The 12,717-nt window shown below is 41.5% G+C and overlaps 1 protein-coding gene across 6 annotated transcripts in view; it reads right to left on the bottom strand.

Annotated features, from left to right (window-relative positions):
* Window positions 1-1,684: 1,684 nt before the first annotated feature.
* IFT80 (intraflagellar transport 80) overlaps window positions 1,685-12,717 on the bottom strand; it is a 159,955-nt gene continuing 148,922 nt past the window's right edge. For 5 of the 6 annotated variants that reach the window (XM_029066875.1, XM_029066892.2, XM_029066860.2 and 2 more), the window contains 2 exons: window positions 11,756-11,879; window positions 1,685-2,648 (listed from right to left, as the gene is read on the bottom strand). In XM_029066875.1, the coding sequence (XP_028922708.1) occupies window positions 2,526-2,648; window positions 11,756-11,879 (247 nt within the window). In that variant the 3' untranslated portion in view covers window positions 1,685-2,525. The remainder of the gene's footprint in view (window positions 2,649-11,755; window positions 11,880-12,717) is intronic. The other variant, XM_029066883.2, reaches the window with a different exon arrangement.

Here is a 12,717-nt window from a genome sequence, read left to right on the forward strand (position 1 = left end):
TGCGACAACAATGCATCTCTGTTGGGGTGGCAGCTTGTATGGCCCTCTCACTAAGAGCCCTGGTTAACCTCTGAACGGACAGTTTGAGTCATGTGCCATTATCTTCAAAAAGCTAATTTAAGAAAACATGTCATTCATTCAATCGATCATATTCATTGAGCTTTTACTGGGTGCTGAGCACTGTACTAAGCACTTGGGAAAGTACAATACAAAAATAATCAGACACATTCCCTGCCCACAATGAGCTTACAGTCTAGAGTGGGGCCACAGACATCAAAATAAATAAACTACAGACATGCATATATGTCTTTACCAAGCAAGCAGATCAGCTGCCTGTGAATAGAGTTGGGTGATATGTCTGCTATAATACTCAGCTGCCCGATTCATTGTTCTAAAAAATGGTCTGCACACATTTCCCCATTCCTCAAAAACTTCCAATGGATCTCCATCCATCCATCCATCCCCACATCACACAAAAACTCCTCCCCACTGGTTTTAAGGCACTCAATCAGTTTTCTCCGAACTATTCTCTCTCTCCCACTACAATCCAGCCTGTAACACTTCAATTCTCTAACACCAACCTACATACTATGCCTCAAACCTGTCTCTCTCACTGTTCCTCTGGAACTCCTTCCATCTTTACAACTGACAGACCACTACTCTTCCCAACTTTAAGGCGCTACTAAAATCATATTTCCTGAAGCGTCTAGGCATCTGAGTCCATCCTCTCTGAAGTACTATCAAGCAAAAACTCCTCACTCTTGGCTTCAAAGGTCTCCATCACCTTGCCCCCTCCTACCTCACTTCCCTTCTCTCCTTCTACAATCCAGCCCGCACACTCCGCTCCTCTGCCGCTCACCTCCTCATGGGCTTCGTTCTCGCCTGTCCCGCCGTCGACCCCTGGCCCACGTCCTACCTCTGGCCTGGAATGCCCTCCCTTCCTCACATCTGCCAAACTAGCACACTTCCCCCCTTCAAAGCCCCTCTGAGAGCTCACCTCCTCCAGGAGGCCTTCCCAGACTGAGCCCTTTTCCTCTGCTCCTCCTCCTCTCCCCATCACCCCAACTCCCTCCCTCCGCTCTACCCCCCTCCCTGCCCCACAGCACTTGTGTATATATGTACATATTTATTATTCTATTTATTTTATGTGTATATGTCTATAATTCTATTTATTTATATTGATGCTACTGATGCCTGTCTACTTGTTTTGTTGTCTGTCTTCACCCTTCTAGACTGTGAGCTCGTTGTTGGGTAGACATTGTCTCTATTGCTGAATTGTACCTTCCAAGTGCTTAGGACAGTGCTCTGCACACAGTAAGTGATCAATGCATACAATTGAATGAATGAATGAATGAATGAATGAATGACCATAGTACTCACTCCTCCTCACCCCCATCACTTATGAATTTATATTTATACTCTGTTGCTTCCTCTCCCTGAAATTTATTTTAATATCTTTTTCCTCCCTAAATTGTAAGCTCCTTGAAGACAGGGATTATGTCTACCCACTCAACCTGTACTCTCTCAAGTGCTTAGAAAAGTGCTCAGCACAGAGAAAATGCTCAATAAATACCACTGATTGATTGAAGGGCCTAGAAAAGATTTACACGGAAAGGATATGTTCCAGACCTTTAGGAGAACTATCTTGAGGACTGTTCCTTCACATAGTAAATTAAAATCTCTATTACTATATGATGCATTTTATTTAGTAAAACTATGAAAGATACAGAAAATATACATGCAACAATATTTGCAATATTTTTTAACACAAACTTAGTGTAAAAACTTAGTGATACCTAGGGAATATAAATATACTTTTTTTTAATATTCTTTAGCACTCCATAAAACACAACAATGTCCAACTGGGAAGAAATTTAAATATTTCTTGATCTTAATGGCAATTAACTAAAAGAACAACAAAGCAAAATATTACTAAAGAAATGGCATATTTAAATGTCCCTAAATAATGTTTATTCTGAGGACTATTCCACTATCCTAACCAATAAGACAGCAAGGAACAGGACTCAAGATTAAAAATAGTGTAGAGTGCAACTGAAATGGTGTCACAGTGCTATGCAAAATTTGGAAATATGAAGACTTTTTATTTAATCAAGACAGACATGGAAGCAGATTGCATCTGGGTACTGACTTGAGTACAACTTTTCTGTGGTTAAGCGATCATGAAGATCTCTTCAGTCATTTTCACAATACCCACCTGCTAATTTCTAAGCTATAAACTCGGACAAGCCCTATGCGAGGAAAGACTGTGAAAGCACGTCAAATTGAAAAAGAAAAAAGAGTTTGCTCATCAATGGGCAACATGGGCTTGAAGACGAAGTTACGTCTCCATTCACGTGGGTTTGCCACTTCGTTTGCCACTTGTGAGTACCGTTAAAGGATTAAATATCTAGTGAGAGCTTCTAATCAATTCTGTGCTGCGACCTTTCTTCAGAAGACGAAATATGTCCATACTTTCTTTGGCTTATCAGTACGTGTTTTATTTCTTAATATGATCAGCACCACATTTAACGCTGGACAGTTAGAGTGCTCTTACTGGATGGAGCTGATGGGTTGGTAGATGACCGCTCTTGTTCTTTAGTAATTTCCATCTCTATTTTGGCCTTGATTTTATCCCAATCCACTTCCAGCTGCAACATTAGAAAATTAGAAAATGTTACTAAAAAATAAACCTGCTTAAATAACAAATTCAACAAAACAAGTGAGAAACATGAAAATTCTTCAGGGAAGTTTCTTTAACTCTTCAGTAGGAACCAGCATCTACTGGCTGCGGGCAAGTCAGTGACTGAATAGAGTTAAGGTTGTTATATTCCTTAGATTCAGTACTTTTCACATACATTTTCACTGCTTAACAATGGTTGGTGTGTTTTTTTTGTAGTCTGAAAGGATTTAGGTGAAGCTTGCAAGATAGGTGGTATATTTCATGATTTAACAGAGGTTTCTCCATTCCTGTGTCCTCATGATCTTGTTGAATTTTTATTTTTAACTGTACTTTCATTCTACAAGTAGACATTACCTTACACTGTGCCATGGTGAGTAAGTATCCTTTGGGAAACGTGTCTATTCATTGATATGAGGTAAATGACCGCTTTAATAATAATAATAATGTTGGTATTTGTTAAGCGCTTACTATGTGCAGAGCACTGTTCTTAGCGCTGGGGTAGACACAGGGGAATCAGGTTGTCCCACATGGGACTCACAGTCTTAATCCCTATTTTACAGATGAGGTAACTGAGGCCCAGAGAAGTGAAGTGACTTGCCCACAATCACACAGCTGACAAGTGGCAGAGCCAGGATTCGAACCCATGACCTCTGACTCCAAAGCCCAGGCTCTTTCCACTGAGCCACAGGCTCTCTCCAATGAGCCACACTGCGATACTAAATAATACATTATAGTGCCTATTTTACTCTTTCCAATATGTCATTTTACTCAAAATATTGCCACAAAAGTGTCTTGCTAATTCACTAAACACAATGATGATAATAATAATGATGAGGAGATGGAGTACTTACTATGTCCGAGGCACTGTTCTAAGCGATGGGGTAAATACAAGCTAATCAGGTTGGACCCAATCCATGTCCCTCATGGGGCTCACAGTCTTAATCCCCATTTCACAGATGAGGTAACTGGAGTACAGAGAAGTGAAGTGATTTGCCCCAGACCATTCAGCAGACAAGCTGCAGAGCTGGGATTAGAACTCAGTCCTTCTGACTCCCAGGTCCATGCTCTACCCACTAGAACATGCTGCTTCTCTGTCTGCAAAGTGCTGTACTAAGTGCTCAGAAAAAGACCACAAAGAATTGGTATACATGTTACCTGCTTAGAACAGTGCCTGGTACATAAGTGCTTAACACCATTTTTTTTTAAAAAGTGCTTAATAAATCTGATTCATTCAGTCGTACTTATTGAGCACTTACTGTGTGCAAAGCACTTCACTAAGCACTTGGGAGAGTACACTATAACAATAAACACATTCCCCGCCCTCAATGAGTTTACAGCCTAAAGGGGAAGTTAATTGAATGTGATTCCTGAACTATTTTTGTACTTTGTAACACTTATCCAACACCACATTGATGGTGTGAAGCTAGTTCATGCCCCACAATAGTCCTACCCTTAGCTATTGATAATCCAACGTTTACTGCTTAAATTTAACATCTGACTACTGTTTATCTGGGCTGCAGAATACTCAAGCCCTATCAACTACTGGATGATGGTGAATGTTTTTCTAGCTTTAGAGTTGACAGAAATGGATGCCCCTAAAACCCACGAATTTCTTGGGGAGAACTACTGCTGAGAAGCAGTGTGGCCTCGTAAATAGAGCATGGCCTCGGAGTCAGAAGGATCTGGGTTCTAATCTCAGCTCTGCCACTTGTCTGCTGTGAGACCTTGGGTAAGTCACTTAACTTCTCTGTGCCTCAGTTATCTCATCTATAAAATGGGGATATAAGGCTGTGAGCCCTATGTTGGTCAGGGACTATGTCCAATCTGATTATCTTGTATCTATCCCAGCATTTAGAACGGGGCCTAGCACATAGTAAGTGCTAACAAATACCACTAATATTATTATTATTACTGTACCCCATGCTGGATTGAAGTGCAGGGGATCTGCATGCTATTTTTCAAAGCAGCTCTCGGTGTGATTTTCCACGGCCAGTGAACCAGTTGGATTGTAACTTCAGTGAATGAAAGAGGTGGCTGGAATCTATTATTATTTCTATTATTCAGTTATCACTGCAATATTCTATTCATTCATACATAGAGATTAAAAATATCCTTCAACTGCCAAAGACAGAGTAGTCAATAGGAAAGTTTTCTGATAATTGGGTAAATGCCAAAATGAAGATGGAAACATTTCTTTCCAAGCAGAAGACTATCAAATGACAATAGGTGTATTTGCATTCCAGGATGGTGCTTTCTTTGTTTTGTACACTGTAAACTCTTTGTAGACAAGGAACGGGCCTACCAACTCTATTTGTACTGTATTCTCCCAAGCATTTAGTACAGTGCCCTGCACACAGAAAGCACTCAATAAGTATCACGGATTGATCGATAAATACCATTATTGGTTGATCGACGGACATGTAGGGCCTCCTTTTCAACAGTGGAAGGTGTATTCAGGAGAATATCGAACAGTTGATCTAAACACCTCAGGATTCCGTCTCTTCTGAGAATACTACTATTTGATGTGACTACGGTCTTTCTTTTAAGCAGTGATAGCCTGCATGAGGCCACCAAACTTCGTTAGTGATATATGAAATTCCTTGGCTTGGTTCCACTCTGCATAAACAGGAACTTCTTCAGCTTTCACACCACATAATTATTCTTGCATGTCACTTAACTTGCATTGCATGCCATTCTGCTTTTGATAGGATCATGAAGTGCCGGAGGTGTTTTTGACTACTGTGGCAAGTCGTCTTTTTAATCAATCGATCAATGGTATTTATTGAGCGCTAACTGTGTGTAGCGTACTGTACTAAGTGCTTGGGAAAGTACAATACAACAGAGTTGGTAGACATGTTCCCTGCCCACAAGGAGCTTACGGTTTATAGGAGGAAACAGACTTTAAATAAATTACGGATGTGTACATAAGTGCTTTGGGGGGAATATCAGGTACTGAAAGGGTACCTATCCAAGTGCAAATCACCAAATCATTTTCTCTAGACTGTAAGCTCCTCTTCTAAACTGAAAGCTCTTTGTGGGCAGGGAACGGATCTGCCAACTCTGACAATTTGAACTTCCCCAAGCCCATAGTATAAAACTCTGAATACATTAAGCGCTCAATCAATCAATGGTATTTACTGAGCGCTTATTATGTGCAGAGCATTATACCAAGTGCTTGAGAGAGTACAATTCAACAGAGTTGTAGACAGGTTTCCTGCCCAAAAAGAGTCAATAAATAGCACTTATTGACTGATTTCATCCAGCCAGTGCAACTTTAGCCATGATCAATGTCTTAATGGGTCCCTGATAGACAGTATTGTGGAAAAATGCCCATTTCTTGTTTGCTTTTGAGGTTGTAGTTGTGGTTCCTTAAGATAAAAGGGTTGTGATAATGCTGCTGCAGAGCTCCTTGCAGGGATTGATGATCCAGAAGGTTGATGTCACATTTTGATGCAATGGCGGCATTTTCAGCCCAACTGCCCAGTTGACCAGATGCTTGTCGGTCCATCACTCAGTTCTAGGCATGGTTGATGTTATACGTAAATTCTTGATTTTGATTGTAGAGGCATCCAGGATAGTTTTTCTTATGAAAACCGCCCAGGCTCAGTTCTGAGTTCCCTTCTATTCTCCCTCAGGGAATGTGAAGGTGTGGTTTGTGGCATGAAACAGAATGCCTCTGGGCACCCTCTTCATCAGCAGACACTGCTATGTCCTCACCTGGATTACAAGCCCTGAGTGAGTCATTTCCTTCCACTGAAACTTGTAATAGACAGTGTGGACAAGGATGAAAAAGAGAGAAATCCCAGTATAAGGAATAAACAGTTTGCCATGATTGATTCTGACTTTTAAAATGCTATCAGGCTCTACACTGTTCTTTTCGATGCTCGGACATCATTACGTAACATGGGCTTCACTGACACTGTCCTCTCCTGGTTCTCCCATCTCTCCAGTCGTTCGTTCTCACTCTCTTTTGCAGGCTCCTCCTTTGCCAGCGCCCAGGCTCAGTTCTGAGTTCCCTTCTATTCTCCCTCAGGGAATGTGAAGGTGTGGTTTGTGGCATGAAACAGAATGCCTCTGGGCACCCTCTTCATCAGCAGACACTGCTATGTCCTCACCTGGATTACAAGCCCTGAGTGAGTCATTTCCTTCCACTGAAACTTGCAATAGACAGTGTGGACAAGGATGAAAAAGAGAGAAATCCCAGTATAAGGAATAAACAGTTTGCCATGATTGATTCTGACTTTTAAAATGCTATCAGGCTCTACACTGTTTTAGTCTCCTCTGATGACAGTGCTGCGAAAGGCTCTTGAGAGGACAAAATCCTGTAATCACAACAAAATTATAGTTGTGGTATTTGTTAAGGACTTACTATGTGCCAAGCACTGTATTAAGTGCAGGGTACATACCAGATAATCGAGTTGGCAAAATTCGCATGCCACACAGGGCTCACAAATCAAGGGGGAAGAACAGACGTCTTAACCCCACTTTCACAAATATGGAAACTGAAAAATTAAGTGATGTGTCCAAAGTCACCCAGCAGACAAGTGATAGAGCCACGTTAGACCTCAAGTCCCGTGACTCTCAGGTCCATGCTCTTTACACTAGACCACCATGTTTCTGTGCTTTTGGGAAGAAACCCTGGGGAAGTCACTGAACTTCCCTGGACCTTATTTTTCTTACCTGTAAAATGGGGAGTCAATACCTGTTCTTTCTCCTTCTTAGACAGAGATCTCCATGTGGGACAGGGACTGTGTCCAACCTGATTATCTACCATCTACCCCCGTGTTTTTAGTACAGTGCTTGACACATAGTGGCACAATTACACTATTGTCTTCGTTCCAATTCACTGCAACTGGATTTCACCTATTAAATATGTAATTCAGAAACTACCTAACCTCCCACCTAACTGCTTAATTTTAAATCTACTTAACACAGGTGTTTTAGGCTCAATAAACAATTCTTCCATTATTATATCCTGATAGCTTTTAGGGGAAAGAGCAAAATGCTCCTTGCTGATCTTCAGTATTCTCCATTTAGCTCAGTTCATTCATAATTCATCATCGAGACTCATCCGTCGTTGCCAATGGTGTGCTCATGAAAATCTTTTATTTTAGAACAAATATGTTGCTCAGGAAAGAAAGGATGAGTCTCAGACTCTGGTTCCCAGACTACTGCTGTGTGACCTCGGCAAGTCACTTAACTTCTCTGTGTCTCAGTTTCGTCATCTGTAAAATGGGGATTCAATGGAAGAAGGGAGAAGGGAGAAGGGAGAAGAAGAACTGTAATATTTGCTAAGCAGTTACTACATTCTAAGGAGTGGGGTAGATACTAGTCTCCGTCCCACATGGGGCTCACAGTCTTAACCCCTATTTTACAGATGACGGAACGGAGGATCAGAGAAGTACAGTGACTTGCCCAAGGTCACAAAGCAGAAAAGTGATGGAGCTAGATTTAGCACCCAGATCCTCTGCCTCTCAGGCCAGTGTTCTATTCACTAAGCCATGCTGCTTACTTAGACTGTAAGGCCCACATGGGATGGCAACTGTATCCAACCTGAGTATCTTGTACCTATCCTAGTGCTTAGCACATAGTAAGTGCTTAAAACATACTATTATTATTAGTGTGACACCATCTAGGGTTGATGCCTCTTCTGCTTTGGGGGCTCCAGGGTCCCTAATAACAATAATAATAATTATGGTATTTGTTAAGTACTTACTATATGCCACACACTCTACCAAGCACTGGGGTGGAAACAAGCAAATTGGGTTGGCTTGGACACAGTCCTTGTCCCACATGGGGCTCACAGTCTCAACCCCCATTTTACAGATGAGGTAACAGAGGCCCAGAGAAGCGAAGTGACTTAACCAAGGTCACACAGCAGACAAGTGGCAGAGCAGGGATTAGAACCCATGACCTTCTGATTCCCAGCCCGTGCTCTATCCACTCGGCCACGCTGCTTCTCATGAGACCAGGGGCTTCTCCTCTCCCTTATGTCCGTATCCATAATTTTTGTATATATATTATACAAATTTCTCCTTCTAATAATGTCGGTATTTGTTAAGTGCTTACTATGTGCAGAGCACTGTTCTAAGCGCTGGGGTAATAATAATATGTTGGTATTTGTTAAGCACTTACTATGTGCAGAGCAGTGTTCTAAGCGCTGGGGTAGATACAAGGTCATCAGGTTGTCCCACATGAGGCTCACAGTCTTCATCCCCATTTTACAGATGAGGTAACTGAGGCACAGAGAACTTAAGTGATGTGCCCACAGTCACACAGCTGACAAGAGGCAGAGTTGGGATAGAATGTAAGATCCTTGTAGGCAGGGAACATGTCTATCAACTATGCTATACTGTACTTTCCCAAGAGCTTAGTACAAAGCTCTGCACACAGTAAGCACTTAATACGACTGATTGCTTAGTGAGAGAGCTCCATTTTGGATAAACAGCAGTGTTCCACTCCCCCACTCTCAGCTTTTTCCTAAAGGGCCAACCTGGAACACAGTAACTTTCAACAATGGGGCTAGTAGCATCCAGAAGTGATGGAAAGCACACCAGCTTCGAGGTGCTTTTTTAAAATCCTCCAGAAGCTGGACCAGAGCAGTAGGGAAAATAAAAAGGTGTAGGAGGGAATGTGCCTGGTAGGCAGAGCTGGGACCAGCACGGTGCAGAAGATCTAGGGAAGGGGGTGACCTAGGTGAAGAAAAGGATGGTTAATTTAGAAAAGTGGAGAAGAGAGGCAGTTGGATAAGTTGAGCCATATCTACATAAAACAATATGATGGCTTGTGGCCTAGTGGAAAGAGCACGGGCCTGGGAGTCGGAGGACCTGGGTTCTAATCCTGGTCTACCGTCCACCTGCTGTTTCACTTAACCTCTCTCTACCTCAGTTTCGTCACCTAGAAAATGGGGATTCAATATCTGTTCTCCTTCCCACTCACTGTAAGCTCCAGGTGGGACAGGAACTGTGTCTCACCTGATTATTTTGCATCTACTCCAGTGCTTAGTACAGTCCATGGTGCTTGGTAAGTATGTCACAAATACCACTGTTATACTGAAGAGAAATAGTAGCTGGTGAGGTTAGAAAAAAAGAATGGGAAGAGGGGAATAAGAAATGAAGAAACTAAATAAGCTGTTTCAGATGGTTGAAATAGTTGGAAAATTGTTGCCATGAGTTACAAGAAAGATAGGGGAGAGCGCAGAGTGTTTTCACACTGAAAGCACCAGTGAAAACTTGAGAAAATTAAGGAACTGAGAAAAAAGTCCAAAAGGCACCAGTGCAGGACAGCTGAAGGATCTATACGGCATACATATTAGTGTACTAAAGCATATGCAACTTTTAGTTCACTGGTACTAATAGCCGTCTTCACCCTGCATATTATAATTAAGGGCTACATCAGATAGTATGTAAGCTGGTTCGTATAAAACAATAACAGTTAGAATTGATACCCATTCAGAGTTTTCTCTTCTGGTAGCTTTAAATGCTTTATTCTACACTCGCTAATTCCAACATAACACTTCTGTGGTGAAGCTGGCAGCCAGAACTACTGCTGTTCTGTTTTACACATTCCACCTCTGACCTGAGACTCAAGGGGGACAAAAATGAGATGGATGTAAAGGGGGGGGGGGACAACAATTATCATCAACAAAATTCATAATAGAAACCATCGCAATGCTCCTCTTCCCAGCAATCTGAAGTCACGGTCAGAGGCTGAATACTAGACCGATCTGATCCAATAGACATTTTTAAAAATACCTGCATGTTCTTAACCTTATCGATCAATTAATCAATAGTATTTATTGAGCACTTACTGGGTCCAGAGCACTGTATTAAGCACTTGGGAGAGTACAACAGAGTTGGTAGACAAGTTCCCTGCCCACAAAGAGTGACTGCGGAAGACACTGCGCTCCTTGCCTCACATTCCCAGTTGTGTAGTAGCAGCAGAGAGATGATTACTGGTGCCAGCTTCTCCAGCTTTGACTGAGAATTCTTATTATCTCTGGGATCGAGGAACTATTCATTTAATCGTATTTATTGAGCACTTAATATGTGCAGAGCACTGTATTACGCTTGGAATGTACAATTTGGCAACGGGTAGAGACAATCAATGCCTAAGAACGGGTTCATGGTCTAAAACTACACAGACATATGTGGGACATTCCATTTGGAGTAATTTCTCTTTAGACCTTATCTTATTCTCAACAGTGCATTTTTTCCCAGGGCTGAGAACAGTGCTCTACACACAGTAAGCGCTTAATAAATACTAAGGCCTCACAGACTAAGTGCTTCATACTTCTACTTTTATTGCTCTTTGTCTTGCTGTTCACATTTCTGATGGAGAAATAGTATCCTGAGTGTAAGTGTCAATGAGTGAGAATCTCTTCCCTTCTTGCACGCTTTCCATGATGATACAAGAATTCACTTAGGTTGATCCTTTACCATTTAAGATGGATGAGGTCAGATACCAATAGTTAAGAGGGGAAAGGTATATGCCCTCGCCAGCAGGACATCTACTTGAGTTGCTTTTGTAGTAATGGTGTTTTTTTGAAGGTATTTATTAAAAGTGTTTATTATGTGCCAAGCACTGTACTAAGCGCAAGGCTAGGTACAAGCTGATCAGGTAGGACAGAGTCTATGTCCCAAATGGGGCTTCACAGTCTTAATCCCCATTTTACAGATGAGGTAACAGACTGAGAAGTTTAATGAGTGGTCCAAGGTCATACAGCAGACAAGTAAAAGAGATGGGATTGGAACTCAGGTCCTTCTGAGCCAGCCACACACTCTTACTCTGTCTCTCTGTATGTTCTGTACAATAACTGGCAAGGATAATAGGTTCAGACCGGGGTCAGAGAACACAATAGCTCTACAAATGCTATTACAAGGTAACCTCCAACTAGAATGTAGACTACTCGAGGATTTTCTCCATAGCCTGTGACGTTTCTATGCTTAAAGTCTCTAGGTTTGAGGATGGAATATTATTTCATGACAAAAATTAGCATTACTCTATTTAAGGATTAGATACCATTGTTCTGAGTGCAAACCTCTTTTATATTTTACATTTTTATAGAATACTTACACCCTCTGCATACTGCAAATATCGTTTGTTAGTTTCTTTTTTAGCAAAGGCCTCCAGAAACTTTTGACGATATGCCAGAACTGTATCAACATGGGTTTTGTGTTTCACAGCCAAATCAAGTGCCCTACAACAAGAAATAAAGAGGGTTAATAGTATTATACTCACGGTAATAATAATAATAATAATGATGGTATTTGTTGAGCATTTACTATGTGCTAAGCACTGTTCTAAGCACCGGGGCAGACACAATGTAATCAGGTTGTCCATGTGGGGCTCAGAGTCTTAATCCCCATTTTACAGATGAGGTAACTGAGGCACAGAGAAGTTAAGTGGCTTGCCCAAGGTCACACATCAGACAAGTGGCAGAACTGGGATTAGAACCCAAGTCCTCTGACTCCCAAGCCCGTGCTCTTGCAACTAAGCCACACTGCTTTCTAACACCTGCTGTTCTCACTTGGTTAACCCAGAAAGAAGCTTCAAGGCCTTTTTTTCTCTCTTGAATTCTTCCTAGACATATTTCCAACCAGAAATTCATTAATTCATTCAATAGTATTTATTGAGAGCTTAATGATTCACATTGTTCTAGCTGTTTGGGAGAGTGAAATAAAAGAAAAAAGACATGGTCCCTGACGTCAAGGAGTTTTGGAGTCTGATGTGGGGGAAGTCAAACTTCAACTCTATAACATGCAATGAAAGCAGAAGGAAAAGTACATATACTACATATATCAATACATAAATACAAAGAATGCATAAAACTGAGAAGCAGCTTGGCCTAAATGGAAAGAGAAAGGCCTGGGAGTCAGAGGATCTGTGTTCTAATCCTGCTACAGCAGGTATGACCTTAGGCAAGTCATTTTACTTCTGTGTCTCCATTCTGTCATCTTCAAAATGGTAATTCAATACCTATTCTCCCTCCTGCTTAGACTACAGGATTTGATTATCTTGTATCTACCACAGGGTTT

Source organism: Ornithorhynchus anatinus, chromosome 1 (genome assembly GCF_004115215.2).
Source record: "Ornithorhynchus anatinus isolate Pmale09 chromosome 1, mOrnAna1.pri.v4, whole genome shotgun sequence".
Classification (NCBI taxonomy): Eukaryota; Metazoa; Chordata; class Mammalia; order Monotremata; family Ornithorhynchidae; genus Ornithorhynchus; species Ornithorhynchus anatinus.